Below are 22,452 nucleotides of genomic sequence, written 5' to 3' on the forward strand. Positions count from 1 at the left end.
CTCAATTTTTTCATTTTCACATGGGCAACAGGATAAAATGGATCCTAAAATGTGTTGGGCAATTTCTCCTGAGTACACCGATACCTCACATGTGGGGGTAAACCACTGTTTGGGCACATGGTAAGGCTCGGAAGGGAAGGCGCGCCATTTGACTTTTTGAATGGAAAATTAGCTCCAATTGTTAGCGGACACCATGTCGCGTTTGGAGAGCCCCTGTGTGCCTAAACATTGGAGCTCCCCCACAAGTGACCCCATTTTGGAAACTAGACCCCCCAAGGAACTTATCTAGATGCATATTGAGCACTTTAAACCCCCAGGTGCTTCACAGAAGTTTATAACGCAGAGCCATGAAAAAAAAAAAAAAAAAAAAAATTATTTTCTCAAAAATGATCTTTTAGCCTGCAATTTTTTATTTTCCCAAGGGTAACAGGAGAAATTTGACCCCAAAAGTTGTTGTCCAGTTTCTCCTGAGTACGCTGATACCCCATATGTGGGGGTAAATCACTGTTTGGGCACATGCCGGGGCTCGGAAGTGAAGTAGTGACGTTTTGAAATGCAGACTTTGATGGAATGCTCTGTGGGCGTCACGTTGCGTTTGCAGAGCCCCTGATGTGGCTTAACAGTAGAAACCCCCCACAAGTGACCCCATTTTGGAAACTAGACCCCGAAAGGAACTTATCTAGATGTGTGGTGAGCACTTTGAACCCCCCAGCGCTTCATAGAAGTTTATAATGCAGAGCCGTGAAAATAATAAATACGTTTTCTTTCCTCAAAAATAATTATTTAGCCCAGAATTTTTTATTTTCCCAAGGGTTACAGGAGAAATTGGACCCCAAAAGTTGTTGTCCAGTTTCTCCTGAGTACGCCGATACCCCATATGTGGGGGTAAACCACTGTTTGGGCACACGTCGGGGCTCAGAAGGGAAGTAGTGACTTTTGAAATGCAGACTTTGATGCAATGGTCTGCGGGTGTCACTTTGCGTTTGCAGAGCCCCTGGTGTGCCTAAACAGTAGAAACCCCTCAATTCTAACTCCAACACTAACCCCCCCACACCCCTAACCCTAATCCCAACTGTAGCCATAACCCTAATCACAACCCTAATTCCAACCCTAACCCTAAGGCTATGTGCCCACGTTGCGGATTCGTGTGAGATATTTCCGCACCATTTTTGAAAAATCCGCGGGTAAAAGGCACTGCGTTTTACCTGCGGATTTTCCGCGGATTTCCAGTGTTTTTTGTGCGGATTTCACCTGCGGATTCCTATTGAGGAACAGGTGTAAAACGCTGCGGAATCCGCACAAAGAATTGACATGCTGCGGAAAATACAACGCAGCGTTTCCGCGCGGTATTTTCCGCACCATGGGCACAGCGGATTTGGTTTTTCATATGTTTACATGGTACTGTAAACCTGATGGAACACTGCTGCGAATCCGCAGCGGCCAATCCGCAGCCAAATCCGCACCGTGTGCACATAGCCTAATTCTAAAGGTATGTGCACACGCTGCGGAAAACGCTGCGGATCCGCAGCAGTTTCCCATGAGTTTACAGTTCAATGTAAACCTACGGGAAACAAAAATCGCTGTACACATGCTGCGGAAAAACTGCACGGAAACGCAGCGGTTTACATTCCGCAGCATGTCACTTCTTTGTGCGGATTCCGCAGCGGTTTTACAACTGCTCCAATAGAAAATCGCAGTTGTAAAACCGCAGTGAAATGCGCAGAAAAAAACGCGGTAAATCCGCCATAAATCCGCAGCGGTTTAGCACTGCGGATTTATCAAATCCGCAGCGGAAAAATCCGCAGAGGACCAGAATACGTGTGCACATACCGAAACCCTAACCCTACCCCTAACCCTATTCTAACATTAGTGGGAAAAAAAAAATTTCTTTATTTTTTTTATTGTCCCTACCTATGGGGGTGACAAAGGGGGGGGGGGGGGTCATTTATTATTTTTTTTATTTTGATCACTGAGATATAATCTATCTCAGTGATCAAAATGCACTTTGGAACGAATCTGCCGGCCGGCAGATTCGGCGGGCGCACTGCGTATGCGCCCGCCATTTTGGAAGATGGCGGCGCCCAGGGAGAAGACGGACGGGACCCCGGCTGGATCGGTAAGTAGGATGGGGTGGGGGGGGACCTCGGAGCACGGGGGGGTGATTGGAGCACGGGGGGAGCGGACAAGAGCACGGGGGGGGGGGGGGGAGCGGAGCACTGGATGGAGGGGGAGCCGGAGCAGTGTACCGGCCAGATCGGGGGGCGATCGGTGGGGTGGGGGCACACTAGTATTTCCAGCCATGGCCGATGATATTGCAGCATCGGCCATGGCTGGATTGTAATATTTCACCAGTTATCATAGGTGAAATATTACAAATCGCTCTGATTGGCAGTTTCACTTTCAACAGCCAATCAGAGCGATCGTAGCCACGAGGGGGTGAAGCCACCCCCCCTGGGCTAAACTACCACTCCCCCTGTCCCTGCAGATCGGGTGAAATGGGAGTTAACCCTTTCATCCGATCTGCAGGGACGCGATCTTTCCATGACGCCACATAGGCGTCATGGGTCGGATTGGCACCGACTTTCATGACGCCTACGTGGCGTCATGGGTCGGGAAGGGGTTAAAGCCCTCTCGCGGTCATCAGTAGTCACCAATGGCTGAAACCAAAGTTATAATATAGAGAATGGGTGATGGTGGAACAGGTCTACTCACAGTTCTCCAACCTGATTCATACGCAGAGACACACTGCCAGCTTCCTTAGATACATGAGCCCTGCACAGACGAGAAGGGAGCACAGCAAAAAAGGCATGCAGACAATTAGTGATTACCAACAGGCAGGAGGGAGGGTGCTGCTCGATCAGCGAGCCATATTAGCAGGGAGTGCAGCGTATCGGTGTGCAGGGGGTCACAGATCACAGGGCGGTCCACCTGTACTGGTGCCTAGAAGGTCTCGCCATATAGTACAGGAGGCGTCTACCAATTATCTATGGCCTTACACATTAGATAAGGGTCAGCCAAACCCGCTAACATTCCTGTTTAGGGGTCAACAAGAACATATGACAGCAGTGGCATTGCTCATGTTCCATTGTGCATGGGGGTCCCAATAGTTAACCCCCCACTAGTGATGAGCGAGTATGCTCGTTACTCGATTTTCTCAGAGTATTTCAGCATGCTCGGATTTAGTTTATGTAAAGACAGCTGCATGATTTGCGGCTGCTAGACAGCTTGAATACATGTGGGGATTTCCTAACAAACAGGCAACCGCTGCACGTACTCCGGCTGTATAGCAGCCGCAAATCATGCAACTGCGTCGACAAACAATCTCCGAGCATGCTGAAATACTCAGAGACCATCAAGCATGCTCACAGAAACGCAAGTAACGAGCATAATTGCTCATCACTACCCCCCCAGCAATCTATAAATCCTCCGATAACAAAGTCCTTTTCTGTAAAGTACGGATGAGTGGATAAATGCTGTAATACTAAACCAGTAAAAGTGGACATGCCCTTTAATTTTTTTAATTATCATAAAACAGATGACTGGGGTTCAGGCAGCTGTATAAAAAAAAAGTATTACCCCACTGCTGGATTAAGTCTGGCCTGCAGTACTGTCAAACTGCACACCAGGGGGCACTGTTGTGGACGTCACTGACTAGCCACGTCATTTCATGATTCATACACTTCTTTTACACAGCTTTATTATTATACCCCAAAGATGATTATTGTTTTAAGATGCAATGTTACTTCTTATCAAATCTCAGAGAAGAATCAGTGACATCAGATATTAATCTGTGCGGTGATTACGGGCAGAGGAGGAGAACGGTGCCAGAAGTGACATAGATGAGAGAAGAGTAAATCTGAACGTGTTCGTGATTGATGAATATTATAACATGCGAGAGTCGGGGTGACGGAGGACGATGATCTATATGACGTGTGCAGTGAAGCAGAAAACGCAGGAGCTCCGACACTTCTTGTCCGCGCCATCACATGACCTGTACAAATACAAATCCTACGGGTGCGACGGGCACTTACTGGCCATCGATCTGCTCCTGCCGAAGGGCAATGCTTCCATGCTCCTCCAGCAGGTTCTCCCGAGAAGCCGACTGTGCTGGATCCAGCTTCTTCACATACGCAGCGGGCACAAAGCCCTGACGATCGTTCACTTCCACCTTCCACCAATCCTGTAGGACACAAAACATAGCGAGTGGTGGGCAGCCACTTAAAGGGGTATTCCAGGATTAGTAAAGAGTTCTACAAAACAGCGCCAAATCTGTCCACAGGCTGCATCTGGTGCTGCAACTCGGTCCCATTTCAAGTGTTTTTTTTTTCTTTTTCTTAAGTGTTTTTTTGCTGTGGTGTGGCAGCAGCTTACCTTATTAGTGCTGTTCAGCAGAGTTAGGATGTCTCCTTTCTTCATTGTCACCTCCCGTGGGCTCTTCTCCTGATAGTCGTACAGAGCCAAAACCAACTCCTTGCCAGTCTCGTCATCTGTTGGTGCCACTTGTTGCTGAAATATCAATTATGAAGTCCATCAGTAGGAATCTTGCACTTCGTAACAACATTTTCACTGCTAAATACCACGGGGGGGGGGGAGGATTTCCATGGTCCCATTAATGCGATTGCAGTTACTACTGATTAGCTCAGCACTTTCCTTGTACATACCCTACAAGCCTGGGCCTGCTCCCTCAGCCCTTGGATGCTGCTTCCGTAGGCCCGCAGATCAGACATCAGCGCTTCGTGCTTCTTCAGCAGAGCCTGTAGTGAGGATGGCGGCATTAATAATACAGTTTTATACACTATACTGTGTAGTGCAGGACGTGGCGGGAGCATCGTACCTCGGCAGAATCTTCATCTTTGCCGTAGTCCGTGCTCCCAACGATCGGCTCCTTCTCCCTCATCCATGATTCGGCTTCATTTGCATCTGCGAAGTACTGCTGAGCCTGCAGAGAGTCTTCCAGGTCCTGCCGGCGCTGAGACGCCTTATTTCTGAGGGACTGCCACTTGTCATTCAGGTCCTTCAGCTTCACCTTCACCTCATCGGCTGCAAAGTGTCCTGTGAATTGGAGAAAGTCAGCAACAGAATAGTAAAGAATACAGACACCTTACAGGGATTTGCCGGGATCAGAATATTGACGGTCTATGCATCAATATCAAACCAATGGAAGTCTGACTCATCACCCAAAAACAGCTGTTTGGTTGGGCTAAGTAGTGCGGCCTCTCCAGTGTACGGAGGGGGCTGAGACTACAAAGTGAAAGGGACAACACTACAATTCCCAGCACAGCCGCTACTACGTGTGTGGCAGACGGTGCAATCTAATAAGGAGCCAAGCGCTTTGACAAGTGCTGCAGCACCTATAAAAAAGGTGACTGGCGGGGGAAGGGACTTGCACCTATTTGATATTTATAGCCTAGTCTGACAATATACCACACTATTGTGATCATGAAAGTCCCTTTAAATGCATCCTATAAATCCAAGACAGGTGTTTAAAGGGGTTTACCCCTTTCATTGTCGAGTGACTGCAGTGCTGCTGGTGTAAAGTCACCGCTGCATCCTATACACAATCACCAGAGCAGCAGGGGAGACTCAGCACTGCATCCGGGAAGGCAATTTTATTTATTGCAGTTTTAACATAAAGATGAAGAGGGGAAACCTTGTGAAAAGCAATCTTCTAATTCTTTGTACCGCATACAGAAGGGGGTCCTCCACCCTGGACAATCCCCAATTCCTAGTCTCTTGGCTGCAAGCTGATCATATGATCTCACGGCCAAAATCCCCAGTTAGGAGATGCAATCTGGAGGGAATCCAGTAGTGTTAGTTCCCTGTAGCGCCACCCCAGGAGAAGGGAAGCATTACATTGTTCCATCACTATTCTGCAAATGAGACGCAATTACCTTCAGTGATCATATTATTTCCTTTCTGGGTGACTGCCTTAATACGGGGCTCGTGCCCAGCGATCTCCGCCTGCAGAGCTTGGTGCTTCTTCAGTAAGTTCTGAACACCAATCAAGTCTTTGCCTGGAGACAGGGGCACAAGACACATCAGTGTAAGGTTTGACCCCATAAGTACAAGGTGGGTTATCAGCGAGAATATCAGCACCTTACCCCTGTTGGTGGAGGCTGCAATTGGTTCCTTTTCCCTTATCCAGGTTTCCTCATCTTCGATATCACGGAAAAGCTGCTGCAGGCGCAGAGAGTCGGACAGTTTCTCCTTGCGAGCGACCATGGGTTCCTTTAAAGCGTCATACCTCGCAACCAAAGCCTCCTGCTTCTTTTTGATGTTGTCAGCATCGAAATGCCCTGCATCCTGGAACTGGCGCGCCTGGATGGTAATGCCATCTATACGGTCCTGTGTGGATTACACAACCATTCTCTCAGGTCTAAGGCTAGATATACAATTCCCTGACAAGAACTGGTAATAGCGATCACATATAGGAGTCAATAGCGCCCCCTAGAGTAGAGGAAAGGCACTAATGAGATCTAGTAGGTACCTGGTGAGCGGCAACATCAGCCTCCAGCAGAGCATGTTTCTTCTGAAGGTTCTGTACGTTAGTCAAGTCCTTGCCATAATCGTCGGATGCCAAGTGTCCCTCCACCTCATACAGCCACAGCTCGATGTCTTCCACATTTCGGTTGAACTGTTGCTGCTGGTTAGCCTCCCGCAGTTTGACGCCTGTGTAAAGATGTTGCCATGATATCGGCCATTTCCACCAAACCCCCTCCCTGTTCAGATGACAGGCTGGTCCTCACCTTTGAGATCTGTGGCTTCCAGCAACCTCTTCCACAGGGTGATCACTTCATTCATACGCGCCGCCACCTCATCAGATGCGTAATGGTTCATGTCGATTAACTTCTGGCCAGAATTTTCCAGCGCATCAATGCGGCTTTGATTAGCAGAGAGCTCAGCCTCAAAAGCTTGGTGCTTCTGGACCTTACCCTGAAGATTGGATGGATCCTGGGAGGAAGCAAAGAGAAAGTTCAGAGCGATAAGTGATGCAGCAACAGATTAGATATGATGGTTGGAGATCACCCATTAGACCTCACCTTGTGGGCCTCATCAGTGGCAGTCTTCATCTTCTCATTAATCCAGCTCTTCAGCTCATCAGAGTCCCTAAAGAACTGTTGCAGGTGGAAGGAGTCCGCCAACTGAGTGCGGCGATACAGCGCCCGCTCATGGAGGGCATTGCGGCGGTTTAGGAGCTGAAAAGACAATATAGGTCCCAAAATATTACATTTATGTGTAAGAATTTTAAAAGGGAAGGACCCACCCGAGAATTAGAGGAAATACTGCATCTTACCGCATCTCTGCGTGTGGCAACATCGTCCATTGCATAGTGGTTATTCTGAATCAGCTTTGTGGCAAATTCATCCAGAGCCTAAAAAAAATAAATAAATAAATACAGATATTAAATAAGCCCCGAACATTGCCCATTTTACAACACTGTTCTTCACGCAGCTTCTAACAGAATAACGTCAATTATTTCATAGAGGTGATCCCTAAAAGAAGCCATTATAATATATTCCATATTTGCACAGGGGAGGCTATAGACTGCACCTTGTGCAGCAGCATGCATCTCACAAGCCAAGGTAGACCATTTGGTAATTCCATATAATCAACCGGAAGTATCCTGCAAAAGACTATAGGGACAATTTCATACCGTGATTTTCTCCTCCTGGGCACTAAGAGATTTTTCAAAATCTTCATGTTTCTTCAGAAGGGCTTCAACACTGTCCAAAGAGTCTCCCAAATCCTCGTTCAACAGAAAAGCCTAGAAAAGTACAAACCACCAGGAAGTGAAGAGCAGGTTGTTATGTGGGAGATACCTAGACAGGTTGGGTGACTCAAGCCTCACACCTCTTGTTTGCTCATCCAGTTGTCTACTTGCTCAGTGTCTCGGTAGAAAAGCTGAAGGTCCATGCACTGCTCGTACTGCTGCCTGCGGAGGTCCCACAACTCCAGAAGGGAAGTTCTCTCCTCTGTCAAGATGGTGATCTAGGGGTAAAAACAAGGGATGTTACCATTATAAGCAAACCAATCCTCAGAATGAAGGACCTGAAGCTCTACCTGTGTATAGCAAGAGATATGGAGGCAGCACTGTGCAAGAAAAAAGCCAAAAGGAACCGCGGTTCTCAAGACTGTCTCTGGTCTGAACCCCCAGATCACATGGTAGTGAGAAGTCTTAACAGTATGTTGCAACATTATGGTACATTACTACTACTTTAATAAGAAGTGATTATATATAAACCCTACAGTAACCCCATTATATTGACAAAATACCTTCTCTCTGACTTCCTCTGACGCGTAGTGTCCGGCGTTGAGCAAGGCTTGTCCGGCAGCGTCTGCAGCTTTAAAGCTGTCTTCATGAGCATCAATTTCACCCTGGATTTAAGAAGAAGGAAATCAAGAGGTTACCCACAGATTAATAAAACCAGGAACAGATGTTGTGGACTAAATGTGCCTGGAGGAAGAGATTATAGCTCCCTAGTGACTACAGTGCATAGTATGGATATCTGCAGAGACCACAATGGAATATACAGCCTCTAGTACTCTGCCCTCCTGTCTTAACAAATGGGCAAACTTCAAATCGATGTCAGCATTAATGTGATCCTTCGGGTTCCATCAACCAACCATCTGCATTTACCTTATGCTCCTGGTGTCTATCAAGAAGAGCCTCAGCTCCAGCTACATCATTGGCGAGCTCGTCAGCATTGATGAGGGCCTTCATTTCAGTCACCCAGCTGGTCAAGTCTCTAAAATCTGCCAGGAATCTCTGTAATCTGAGAAGAAGAAAATACACAATGAATGACCCAACGACACCGTATACAGTCTGCCATTTATTGTGCTAGTCGAAGATGGCTCACTCACTTGTAGGAGTCATTGAGACGGGTGTGACGCTCTGCAGCCAAAGTCCGGATCTGCTCCCAATTTGTAAGGAGCTCCTCCCCCTTCACTTGGATCTGTGGTGCATTCTGGGGGTGCGACTGCTGCAGGCGATCAGATTCGGAGCGCAATGCTTTTACCTGGTAATCAGAGAAATTACTGAAACCTCACTGCTTCTAATGGTCTCTTACAGTGCGGAGTATGTGGGGTGTCCATACCTTCTCCTCTAGGGCTGCAAGGTCTCGTTCTAGGCCCTCATGCTTCCGCAAAAGTGCTTGCACACTGGCCAAGTCTCGGCCAAAGTCATCGGATGCCATCAGCTGCTCCTTCTCTCTGATCCAGCCAATGGTTTCATCTACATCTCTGCAGACAGGAATGGAGAAGGCAAAGTGAGAACTGACTGCAGTGGGCTAGAGACTAGACAGGATTCACAGCCTGACCCAGCAGCACGTGGCAATATCATGTATCCACAGGGCAGGGCTGCATAGTAAATAAACCCTGCTGCGGACCTGTTAAATCGCTGGACTTCTGCAGCTCCAAATAGCTTCCCTTGTCTCTGCAGTGCCAGCCCCTTCAAGCGCTGCCAGTTCGCATTGACTTCATCTTGTTTGGTCTTGATTAATTCCAGCTCCGGATGGTCCTCCTGGGGACAAAAAGAAAGCAGGCCAATAAAACCTGCCCCAGCTACCTAGACAAACTAAGTTTTATTGGGGGAGGGGTAATTACCTGGGCCAACTTGCCGGCAAACTGGTTGACTTCATTCACCCTTTCTTCATGAGCGGCCAGGTCAGTCTGAAACTCTTCAAACTTTTTCTGCAAAACTTCAACGTGTTCAAGATCTTGTCCCAACTCCTCGGAAGTCACGATGGCCTCCTAGTATGTTGAAAATAACGAGCTACAGTTCAAGCAGTGGCATAATGGTGTAAAACTCAACGTCCTATCGACAGGTTAGGTGAGAACGGTATTGTGGTCCATGATCTCCCCTCCATTATTTGACTGTGCTGGGGTCATCAACATAGGGACACGGAGTGTGCAATGTGCAGTAATCGGGGAGGAGGGTCAGACCCCGATGATAAAACAGTGATGTATAAGACTAGGGATAGACCACTAGCGTTTCGGACCCTTCCTTTATCTCCATACCTTGTCATTGATCCAGTCCAGGACGTCCTCACATTCTCGCAGGTACTGGACCAGCTTCTGTGCCTGCTGGAGCTTGACCCCCTTTTCTTGCATTTTCAGCAGCAGCAGCTCCCACAGACGGTGCAGCTCTACTAGACGTGTCTGTGGTATAAGAACAAGAGCGCCATTAGCCGCTGCATTCATCATACTGCGCGTCTGCTCACAAAAGCGACAGGATCACATATTCCTGCGGTGAAGAAGCCGAAAAACTCAAATCAAATCAGAAAATAAGAGGAAAGAGAAAAATAATAAGATAAAATATATGTAACTGAGTGTACACACTAATGTCTGTAGTGTGCTGTGGAATATGGGGGCGCTACATATGCAAAGCAATGAATAAGGGCTGATGAAAATGGCCAAGTCATAACACCGTTTATACGATGCTACACTATAGATCTGCAGGCACACCATGTGCAAAATTATTGTGCAGAGTTATGGCGATATCTACAATCAGAGGCCTAGTAAGATGCAGAAGGCATCCTATGGATGGCGTATTACACCATTATTCCTGGCATCCCCATAGGTACAGCAAGCATGGAGGCAGGTCAGCACATCTCCATACACTGGCTAGGGGCTGTTCTTTGGTACTGCTGCCCCTATTCACTTCAATAAGAGCAGAGTTGCAGTAGCAGAGAATGGCCACTACACCGTGTATGGCGCTGTGCTGTTCTGGCTCCATCCACCTTACATCTGACGGCACTGGAAGCTACACACAGCTGTCTGATTGGGGGGGGGGAAATGTCGGGTGTCATACCCTCACCCATCTGATATTGAGGATCTGTACTAAATCATTAGTCATCAATGACCAAGTCTTGGACCTACCTTTAATTCCACATGTTCCTACTGGGGGGCAATTACAAATCTAACATTAGGGAAGTATGTATGACTATTTGGGAATTGATATTTGAGCAATTCTGTGCCCCCTCAATATTGTAGGCTGGAATAGAAGAAAGAACACTGTAGTGAGCAGCGGAAGGAACCAGACAGAGTTTGATAAGAGATCATGCAGTAGCAAAGTAGAAGATCATCACTGCACGTCCAGATGCCTCCACCTACGCGCATGTGAGACCCCACTTGCACACTGGTCACTATGGGTCGCTGTGCGGTCCGGTATGGCGTGAAAGACTAAACCACAAATATGTGTGTCACACAGGTATCGCCACATCTGGCATCGACACATATAAAAGACTATTCAGTGATTGACTAATTGCCATTATTACAGGGAGAACATGAAAAAGGGGCAATCTCAGGATAGGGTCATTGTGTAAGGTATTCACCATGGGGTGATCAGTATCCATGGGCTCAATAGGGGGCTTGTAATAAATCATAATGAATGACGTTCATTAATAGGTTATTAATAGGGTAGTGGATAGCGTTCTGTTTGCCGGGGGTCCATCCGCTGGGCGACTCCAAGAACAAGTCTCATCTCTATTCAATGTCTATGGGAGGTCCGGGAACAGAGCGCTGTAACTGGCCATTTCCAGCAGTCCTATAGGCAGTGAATAGAGGGGAGACCCATTCTGAAGATTACTGGGGGGTCCCAGCACCCAACCAACAACGATCGGGAAGTCATCCCTTTTCCTATGGATAGTTTTTCATTTGAGAATAACTTTATAACAGACCTATCCATTCTCCAGATATGTCTGGTTTGGTAAATACTTGCATTCACGAGGAAATGCAATGCTTGATTATATTCTGCTTCCACCGCTTTGTGCTAGTCCTCTGTTATTCTTCCTGGTAATATATGAATAAATGGACAAATGGGCATTAGTGTGTCCCTAAATGGTCCTACAGTCCTATCACTGCTGACAAGTGTCAGTGTGTAGTGTGGATCCTCGGGGACTTGCAAAAGGAAAGGAATTAGTTGCCAATTTATTCACGCATGTCCAGGAGGAATAACAGAGGAAAAAACAGTAAGCTCAGCCCAAGATATGTGCGGCAGCCTCTGTTACTTACTCGGATGGTCTCGGATGCGAAGTGGGACTCAGAAATCATGTTGTTTCCAGTGTTGTCCAGTTTTACAATAGCTCCAGCATTGGCCTGTACTTCTGCCTCAAAGGCCTGGTGCTTCTGCAGTTTCCCCTGTAAGCAGATACTATATTAATTATTACTATATTACTATATTAATGCTCCCTTCCATTGTTACACTGCAGCATATCCCCCAATAACAGGAGAAGACCCCACTGCCCTTGCTGAACACCGCACCTCTGCAGAGCATCTCACCTGGAGGTTAGTTGGATCTTTGTAGTTCTCATCAGATGCGATCTGGAGTTTTTCCTGGATCCATTTCTCGAGCTCGTCAGCATCGCGCTGAAAGAACTGGAAACGGTAGGAATCCTCCAGCTTAGCCCGACGGAGAGTGGACAGCTCCTTGAACCGCAGGTAACGGTCCAGGACCTGTTGGCGTCTCTCCTGGATGTCATCCGCTGTCTCCAGCACTTTGACCCCACTTGAATCCATTTTCTGAAAGAAACAATTCTAGTAAGTCCGTGAATAACATTTAGGTAATCTGCATTACCACAGAATCATAAGGTGTTTTACGAGGCATCTCCACACTAGATGCAAACGTTACTCCCATCATGCCAAAGCAGAGTGCCACAGTGGTAAAGGCAAGGGGATCCATAATGCAAAGTCGCACCAGTTCCAAAATACGCAAGAAGCAAAATGTGCCTCCTCTGTAATATAGTAAATGGCGGAGATTTAAACTTTCATTTTTATGTGATCTATCCCAGAGAATAAGATGCATCTTTATGGCGAATGAATTACGTAAGCAATAGAAAAGCACTTCTACCATCCGGCTGCACTAGAGCTGCGTACATCATCCCTGCGCCCCCTTTTTACCTAATAAAGCTGTCAGGATCAGTAGATGGGCGACAATGGAGCTGGACAGATGGGAAGACTCTGCATTCCTGCAGCGGATAGCCACACCTAGAGCGAGCTCCCCTCCCCCAGAGCGAGCTCCGGCTCCAGCTTTTTTCTCGCTTCCATTTCCATGCTGGATAGATCTGGAACGTTACCAGCCACATTCCTCGCTGTTATCGCATGGGGAAGTAGCCAGACAGCAGCTGACGTGATGGCCAGTAGAACTGGAGCCAGAGGTCTATGTAATGAAGGTTTAGGTATCGGCCCTCGGACCCTGCGGTGTATCAGCTGCGGCCCATCACTAAAATATAATGCATATCTAAGGAAAACTCTTTCTAATGCAATGGCGAAAAAAAAAAAAAAAAAAAGGTCAAATCTGAGAGCAAAACTATATGCAGTTGGTGGGATCGCCAGCAAAACCGGCATGGAAGATATGACAAAACTTTGGAGGGGGCTGGCCTCTATATAACTTCACTCATGGCCAATCCTGCCAAAAACAGTGGCCTCAGCACACATTTATATAATGTATACTAGATGGTGGCCCGATTCTAACACATCGGGTATTCTAGAATATTCTGACTGACAGAACGCTTTCAGTGAACGCGCCTGTCGCTGATTGGTCGCACCAGCCGCCTGCGACCAATCAGCGATGCAGGATTTCCGTGAGATCGAGATAGCCATAGATACATACTAGATGGTGGCCCGATTCTAATGCATCGGGTGTTCTAGAATATGCATGTCCACGTAGTATATTGCACAGCCCACTGAGTATATTGCACAGCCCACTGAGTATATTGCACAGCCCACTGAGTATATTGCACAGCCCACTGAGTATATTGCACAGCCCACTGAGTATATTGCACAGCCCACTGAGTATATTGCACAGCCCACTGAGTATATTGCACAGCCCACTGAGTATATTGCACAGCCCACTGAGTATATTGCACAGCCCACTGAGTATATTGCACAGCCCACTGAGTATATTGCACAGCCCACTGAGTATATTGCACAGCCCACTGAGTATATTGCACAGCCCACTGAGTATATTGCACAGCCCACTGAGTATATTGCACAGCCCACTGAGTATATTGCACAGCCCACTGAGTATATTGCCCAGCCACGTAGTATATTGCCCAGCGACGTATGCAACAGGTTCAAAAAGACTTAAAAAAAAAAAAATAAACAAATACTCACCATCCAAGGGCCCCTTGTAGTCCTGGCGCTTGTGTGCAGTGCACGCGGCAGCTTCCGGTCCCAGGGTTGGTATGAGCGCAGGACCTGTGATGACGTCGCAGTCACATGACCGTGACGTCATGGAAGGTCCTTCTTGCATAGCATCCTTGGCCCCAGAACCTGCCGCTTGCACTGCCGAGGAGAGGACGCGACAGCGGAGGGTGAGAATAACCTTTTTTTTAAATTATTATTATTTGTAACATTAGATCTTTTTACTATTGATGCTTAACGCTGGCATTAACCCTGTGTGAGGGCTGACTGGAGGGGAGTATGGAGCGTGCACTGACTGCGGGGAGGAAGGAGCGGCCATTTTTCCGCCGGACTGTGCCGGTCGCTGATTGGTCGTGGCTGTTTTTCCGCGACCAAGATCTAGATATAGAGATATAGATATTTATATCTATACACACACACAGCTTATGCTATACATGGGTATATACTGCGGACACCAAATCTGCCCATAGACAAAAGGCTCATTTGGCCATCCCTTATACCTAATCTTCCAATACACATACATGCACAGTTTTCCTGCATTTACAACATGAAGCGGGCATAAAACCACTGCTAGATACCTAATCTCTAAGGCTACTTTCACACTAGCGTCGTTTGGCCTCCGTCGCAATGCGTCATTTTGGAGAAAAAACGCATCCTGCAAAGTTGCCCGCAGGATGCGTTTTTTCTCCATAGACTCATTAGCGACGCATTGCGTCGTGTTTTGGCGGACCGTCAGCACAAAAAAAAAAGCTACATGTAACTTTTTTTTTGTGCGTCGTGTCCGCCATTTCCGACTGCGCATGCGCGGCCGGAACTCCATCCCCTCCTCCCCGGACCTTACAATGGGGCAGCGGATGCATTGAAAAACTGCATCCGCTGCCCCCGTTGTGCTTTTACTTCACAGCATGCGTCGGTACGTCGGCACGACGCACTGTGACGGGCCCGTACCGACGCTAGTGTGAAAGTAGCCTAACGAGAACAAGGGAGCGGGCATCACTCACGTGGATGAACATCTTAGGTCACATTCACACAAACGTATTATACAACCTGCGTACAGCCTGCAATCTATGCCAACAAAACACAGGTCTCCAGACCAAGCAAACCTTCTCATGAGGCATAAGTGCCAATGATAGCTTGTAGGCACTCTTGGCATTGGCCATATGATACGTTGTGTGACCAAAGCCTTAAAAGCTAGCAACACATTTTAGATGGCAGTCAGGAAAATAAACTATTCAGTATGCAGGGAAACATGACCAGAAGGAATGGGAACTTTCGATTTTAACATGTCTGACTTGTCTTTCTCCGGATATCTGCCAAGGAAGAAAGAGGTAAGATCACCTTCATATACTTGGTTGGAAGGTTGTGTGTACGGCTACCACATGGCTGTGTGTATGGCCACCATATAGCTGATCTGACATTCAACGCTTTGTATAGACTAATGTACGGACTGCCCGTGTTGAAGTTTGATGTGTGACACCAAATACCCCCATGAACAGATTTGCCGATCTCTGTAGATCCTTCCATTGATCTCAAAAGAACAACCAAAATAGATAGGGAGGCACTAACATCAAATTATTGGACGCTTGCGTCACCTATCCCAAGATATATTGGACTCCATCCCTGCCTTAAATCCTAAAAGTGTTCATATGAAGGTAACTATACTACAACTGTGGGAGTCATTGCAGGGCAGGCTATATGGTTGGATCTATAGCCCACCTTATGGGAGCTTCTGTGCTTTCTCGGGCTCGCAGCAAGTCTGTCTAATTCTAGAGACATGGGAGCAGGAACATGAGGCTTGTGGTTTCACCTTCCCACTAATAAGTTAATTTGCTCTGCTGTCTCCAGGGTTGTATATGGCCGCTCTCTTCTCAGGCCCAACCCTGTGAAATTTGCAGCAATGGGCCTTCATCCTCTGGAGCACGGTTTCCTGATGGTTTGCATTGTGTCACTGTGCTTGGAATGTGGAGGAAGGATGTGCGCAGTTTTTTACCAAGATAAACACTGGACACATTCTAATCATTCCCCCCTCACTTCTAGGAAAGCTGTGTGACTGCTACAGCCGCCACTCAGCTTTCCCACAGTACTGAAAGGTAAAGCGTCCTAGTCTCACAGCAATACTGGCACATAACTACTCTCAGTGAACATGGCGACAATCCCTGGAGGAAGGAGTACTTGCCAGTTAGGACTCTTGGAAAGTTGGGTGACAATTCCTACAGGAGCTGGAATACAGGACATAGTGGTTGTCATCCAACTTTCCAATATCCAATACAAGTACAAAACGTCAGTAAAAAGTTTAACAACTTATCAATAAGGGATAAAAGGACTTTAAAAGCGTAAGCTCTTTGGGCAAGAGGCTCGAAATGACCGGCACTAGAAGATGCAGGAAATGGACGAGTGATAGTCTGCTTGAGAAGCTCTGGGATGTTCTGAGGCAGCTGACCGCCCCGGCCTCCATGCTGGTATTAACGGGATAATAGGATATCTGGGGCAGTCAGCAGAGCCGCTCATTGTTCTGCAGTGACATGGGGCATCACTAATGGCCGGATCTTTCCTGCAGCAGATCAGCTGGCGTCACTGTGTCCAATGCCAAAAACCTGCCCAGCGGAATCGTTCTGCAGACCCCCAACCAGGAGATGAGTGCCGCAGCCTGCTGCAGCCAGAATACTAACAGCCTCAGTGCAGGGTGTAGACACCCAGCGATGCAGTGCACAGCGTTACCGCAAAGCAAGACCCTGTGATCACAACCACCCAGTCAGGACCACCCTGCAACATCTGCATTTACATAAAGATTTTCATGCGTTCTGCAATTACATCGCCAAAGTGGCACTGAACAGTAAGTACGGTAGAAGATGGAAGTTATTCTCCGACAGAAGGGGTCCAGAACCAAGGTCATCTGGAAATGCTGCAGGACATTGCCCATTCACCTACTGTGGCGAGACCCACCTAGGAATCTTGCTAGCCATTTTCTGCTCAGAGAGGTCCCCCACCCACCCCTAACTGTAAAGATGTTAATTAAAGGGATTTATCAAGAATATCCATTGCTGACCTTATCTTGGTTCCAATGACTGGACTAATCCCCCACCCCCAGCAGCGCATAAGACGCTATACCTGGATATACATTGAATAGTCCCCCTATTTATGCATGCTACAGAGTATTTTGTCAGTCACAACAATTCCCACATTTATTCTAAGGCTCAGTCATCAATGCATCTTGAAGAAAAAAAAAAAATGTCATTGCCTGTAATTATTTATTTTTTTTACACATATTCCTGCCTATTCCCAGTAATGACCTTTGCTCAGCGCCGTCACGTCAGTATTTATGTCACAGCCGCCCCTATCAGCACCCTCCAGCCTCAGATAACACTGCGTGCAGCTCATCGGCGCCATTTTACTGCAGGAGCCATCACAGGGGCGCGGAGGCCGGACGCACGCCCCTCCAGCTGCACCTCACTGATAAAACCAGTATCTGCCAGATCTGGTCCTGGGTTTCCCTCTGCCAAAAAACAAATTATTCTGCGTCACCATGTCCAGTATGACAGAGGACAGTCACTTAGTGACCCCTACAACTCGTCAGGCCTGACCTCTGGGACCCTACTTCTAAACCATACCTTCACTGGTGTCTTCCAGGTACTGCATCAGATCTGATCAGGCAACACTGCCCCATCAGAGGTCTACAGCCATAATCTTGGGAGTAGGGAGCCCCGGGCCCACAGACACTAGGGAGCCCCGGGCCCACAGACACTAGGGAGCCCCGGGCCCACAGACACTAGGGAGCCCCGGGCCCACAGACACTAGGGAGCCCCGGGCCCACAGACACTAGGGAGCCCCGGGCCCACAGACACTAGGGAGCCTCGGGCCCACAGACACTAGGGAGCCCCGGGCCCACAGACACTAGGGAGCCCCGGGCCCACAGACACTAGGGAGCCTCGGGCCCACAGACACTAGGGAGCCCCGGGCCCACAGACACTAGGGAGCCCCGGGCCCACAGACACTAGGGAGCCCCGGGCCCACAGACACTAGGGAGCCCCGGGCCCACAGACACTAGGGAGCCCCGGGCCCACAGACACTAGGGAGCCCCGGGCCCACAGACACTAGGGAGCCCCGGGCCCACAGACACTAGGGAGCCCCGGGCCCACAGACACTAGGGAGCCCCGGGCCCACAGACACTAGGGAGCCCCGGGCCCACAGACACTAGGGAGCCTCGGGCCCACAGACACTAGGGAGCCCCGGGCCCACAGACACTAGGGAGCCCCGGGCCCACAGACACTAGGGAGCCCCGGGCCCACAGACACTAGGGAGCCCCGGGCCCACAGACACTAGGGAGCCTCGGGCCCACAGACACTAGGGAGCCCATATAGACTAGGGAGCCCCGGGCCCACAGCACATGCAATGATTCTTCCATTCATTGTGTACACAGCACCACTGCAAACAATGCAACCAGCACTGCTCTTCAGTGAGGAAACTGCAGATAAGAACAAAAGGTGAATGGTAACACACTCAATGGTCCCATACTGTATGTATACATATTACACATGACACATTTATATCCACCCAGGGCCTCACCCTTGGTATAAGGCCAAGTCCACAGCCCTGTTACCAGCTGCCATTTGGTGTAATTCACACTGTAATGACCATTTTTCTTCCCCCATGATTCCTCATTGCTATGCGGAGGACACAGGGCAAGGTATCTTAACTGCCTGATAAAAGACATTCCTGCGGCGATATTTATAGAGCGGCAATGCAGGCACTTTGCACTTTCTACTGGCAGCGCGGGGTGTGCGGCTCCCAGTATGTCTCACAATGGTGCGAGTGAGGTTTGCTAGTTCGGCCCACTGCGTTCCTGGGATGCAATTTTACCTCATGCCATATAAATCATTAGGCCTGATTTATTAAAACTGTCGCTCAGAGCAACCAATCACACAGCAGCTTTCACTTTATGAGAGCTGTTTAAGGAAATGAAAGCTGAGCTGTGATTGGTTGCTAGGGGCAACAGACAGTTTTTGTTTTACTCTGTCTTTATTACCACCAACATGGCCGCCATCACATTTCAGCCTCCTCTTGCCCTCACAATGATATCTCCCGCTGATACACATCAGTGCAAATGTCACCATTACAATTTGCATTAGGAGTGTCACCACACACAGTGTTAGAGAAACCACATTGGCTGCCGCCCCATCTTGTGAGACTCATCCCTCTAGAACCAAGTAAAATTGCCATTCAGGTCTCTAGAAAGCTGGGTGACAACTGTATTGGCGGCCATATTGGCTACCAGAATCCTAGCAACTGGAAAAATGAAAGCTAGATTTTGATTGTTTGCCACAAAGTTCCCAAATGTACCAGCTTTTTTGTACTTCTCCTACTATCTTTTTAATAAATAAGTGATTATTGGGGATAGAAACATTTTCCTGCATTCCATGTCAGTCATCCCTTCCCTACTCTCAATAATTCCCCAAGTGGCTGATAACAGAGAACACCACACCACACTAAGGGTACCGTCACACAGTGCAATTTTCATCGCTACGACGGTACGATCCGTGACGCTCCAGCATCGTAACAATATCGCTCCAGCGTCGTAGACTGCTGTCACACTTTGCAATCTACGACGCTGGAGCGATAATTTCATGACGTATGTGCGATGTAGAAGCCGTTGGTTACTATGCGCACATCGTATACGATATATGTTACACCATGCGATCATGCCGCCACAGCGGGACACTAGACGACGAAAGAAAGTTTCAAACGATCTGCTACGACGTACGATTCTCAGCGGGGTCCCTGATCGCAGGAGCGTGTCAGACACTGAGAGATCGTAACTATATCGCTCGAACGTCACGAATCGTGCTGTCGTAGCGATGAAAATTGCACTGTGTGACGGTACCCTTAGGATTGCTGCTCGGCTTAGTCACCGACTACATCCGCATGCGCTTATTACATGTGTGAAACTGCAGGTTAGCGTTAGAGAAAACCAGTTCTGCGGCTCCATCTTGGCCTGAGACGATGCAAGGAGCGGGGCTGGTTGGATGGGATCACTTCATGGTTGCAGTGTGTGACGACGCAGGCCGAAGCTGGGCCTGGGGAATGGCTCGCTAAAGCAAAACATGGCTTCTTCACTGGGAAGGTCCCTGACCAATTCCGAACAAGGGCAGCCATTTTACAGAAGGCCCTACCGTATGTTCACAGCTGAAGACTGCTAGACGGGAAAGGATACAGAAGGAACTGCATCAAAATGGCGGTTATTAAAGTGGTGCTTGCAGGATCAAGCAGGGTAGTAGATTTTGCCATTTAAAGGGTTATTCCCATCTTCAGAGATTATTATTGTTGAATATAGTGCATGTAAAAACAACCACTTATGTCATTTACTGCTTATTCAAATTAGCAGCCGTTCATGAGATATTAACACTTGTTTACAGCTCATTGCCTAGGAGACCGACCACCACTGTTGTGTAGCTTGTAAGCACTGCACTGAATGTGGCAGGGATTAGGAGGTAACTACATGCTCCAGCGATCCTGGCAAGCTTCAGAAGCACGCTCACAACATCTTTTCTCTTAAAGGGAACCTGTCACCCCCAAAATCCAAGATGAGCTAAGCCCACCGGCTGTGTGTGGAGCCGCAGCATGAAGACCAGAAGAGGACGTCATCTGATGAAGATAGGAGGTGCCGGAGCGGACAAGCAGCGGGAACGCCCCTGGGCGAGTATAATTTAACCTCTTTTTCTCATCTTTTAGGGTATGTGCACACGTCAGGATTTCTTGCAGAAATTTTCCTGACAAAAACCGGACATTTCTGCCAGAAATCCGCATGCGTTTTTACCGCGTTTTTGACGCGGTTTTTCTCAAATGCATAGAATTGTGGGAAAAACGCAGAAAATCCGGAAAAATAATGAACATGCTCATTTTTTTACCGTGATGCGTTTTTTGTGTTGAAAAAAATGCATCCATGTGCACAAAACATGCAGAATGCATTCTAAATGATACATTATGCATTCTATGTGTTTTTAATGAGTTTTTATAGCGTTTTTAGTGCAAAAAAAACCTGAACTTGTGCACAGCCTGAGGATACATTGGTGGATTATCTACAGCATTACAAACTGCTGTAGATAAGTCCCTGATGACGGTGGGGTTACCTCACCCTTGATTTTGGGAGTGACAGGTTCCCTTTATGCTTGTAAGCATATCGCATGCTCTGCTGTCTAGCAGCGGTGGTGGTCGGTCTCCAAGGCAACAAGCTAAAAACAAAAGTGTTAATATCTCAAGAACGGCTAAAAATTTGAAAAAGCAGTTAATTGCAAAGCCGATTGTATTTGCAAGTACTATCCACCTATGAGGATTGGAATAACCCTCTAAGACCCATTTACAACCCAGATAGCAATATAGTTGATGGATTTGCTACATATAAATAGAACTTTACAAGAAACTCATCACAAATTAGAGATGAAGCTATAGGTAAAGTGACATTCAGCTCTGCTACATCTACATACGTCTTAGTCTTTATTACATTACTTTCTGGTGCAGAAGACAAGGTATCAGCGAGTCTGCAGAGATCCAAACCCCGACGACTGCAGAATCTCCCTGTAATAATGGAGTCTGACACTGTGCCAGATGCCGCACCTTCTACTCTGCTGCATCAGAACCAGGGCATCTTATCTGACAAGCCTGATGTCTTAAGGCCCCTTTCTCCTAAACCCACCAGAATTGATGTCTGCAAGCTGTTTGGACACTACAACTCCCATCATGCCCTGACAGCTGTACATGCTGTTCTAGACTGTATGCTCTTGCACCGTACTACACCTTCACCTGTGTTTTCATAGCACACCACCTTACGCCATAGAAAATGAACAGCAAACATCCCATCCTCGGCTTCCAGATTATGTTCCACACACTGGGAAACCCAGGCTAAATCTCATAGGACTTTCATGACAACTCATACACAGCTTTCCCAGAGCCCTGAATGGCAAATGTGATGAATATACATCCTGCAAGGCAAATTTGTTGCACAGAGGCCTGAGAAAAGCCGGGTTACTATCCTTGTAGGAACTTAATTGAGGCCTCTTGATAGTCACCCAACTTTCCCCAGGATCAAAATTTAACGCTCCTAAATAACATTGAACATGATCATTGGCAAATATTCGACTTTCATAATTCCCAGCATCTGGTTTACAACACTGACCACGGTCTTTAAGTTCTACTACTCCTGGTACTCAAGAATAACTCAATGGTGTAACAATGGGGGTGTAATGTCATCCGATGAAATAAGAAAAGTGAGGAGAATGGCGCCGCAAGGCTTAAGGTACACAGTCATGCAAATACAGA

General features: G+C 47.7%; 1 protein-coding gene across 4 annotated transcripts in view; it reads right to left on the bottom strand.

Moving 5' to 3' along the window:
* The window catches only part of SPTAN1 (spectrin alpha, non-erythrocytic 1), a 43,025-nt gene that overhangs the window by 17,267 nt on the left and 3,306 nt on the right, over positions 1–22,452 (bottom strand). For 2 of the 4 annotated variants that reach the window (XM_069748060.1, XM_069748059.1), the window contains exons 2-23: positions 12,280–12,519; positions 12,013–12,138; positions 10,018–10,158; positions 9,604–9,750; positions 9,387–9,520; positions 9,096–9,240; positions 8,863–9,017; positions 8,639–8,774; positions 8,275–8,376; positions 7,852–7,989; positions 7,655–7,765; positions 7,295–7,372; positions 7,041–7,196; positions 6,747–6,951; positions 6,488–6,669; positions 6,102–6,345; positions 5,892–6,014; positions 4,835–5,052; positions 4,662–4,754; positions 4,372–4,506; positions 4,032–4,180; positions 2,713–2,772 (exon numbers count right to left, since the gene is read on the bottom strand). In XM_069748060.1, the coding sequence (XP_069604161.1) occupies positions 2,713–2,772; positions 4,032–4,180; positions 4,372–4,506; positions 4,662–4,754; positions 4,835–5,052; positions 5,892–6,014; positions 6,102–6,345; positions 6,488–6,669; positions 6,747–6,951; positions 7,041–7,196; positions 7,295–7,372; positions 7,655–7,765; positions 7,852–7,989; positions 8,275–8,376; positions 8,639–8,774; positions 8,863–9,017; positions 9,096–9,240; positions 9,387–9,520; positions 9,604–9,750; positions 10,018–10,158; positions 12,013–12,138; positions 12,280–12,516 (3,215 nt within the window). In that variant the 5' untranslated portion in view covers positions 12,517–12,519. The remainder of the gene's footprint in view (positions 1–2,712; positions 2,773–4,031; positions 4,181–4,371; positions 4,507–4,661; positions 4,755–4,834; positions 5,053–5,891; positions 6,015–6,101; positions 6,346–6,487; positions 6,670–6,746; positions 6,952–7,040; positions 7,197–7,294; positions 7,373–7,654; positions 7,766–7,851; positions 7,990–8,274; positions 8,377–8,638; positions 8,775–8,862; positions 9,018–9,095; positions 9,241–9,386; positions 9,521–9,603; positions 9,751–10,017; positions 10,159–12,012; positions 12,139–12,279; positions 12,520–22,452) is intronic. The other 2 variants (XM_069748062.1, XM_069748061.1) reach the window with 1 other exon arrangement.

Source organism: Ranitomeya imitator, chromosome 2, assembly GCF_032444005.1.
Source record: "Ranitomeya imitator isolate aRanImi1 chromosome 2, aRanImi1.pri, whole genome shotgun sequence".
In the NCBI taxonomy this organism is placed as follows: domain Eukaryota; kingdom Metazoa; phylum Chordata; class Amphibia; order Anura; family Dendrobatidae; genus Ranitomeya; species Ranitomeya imitator.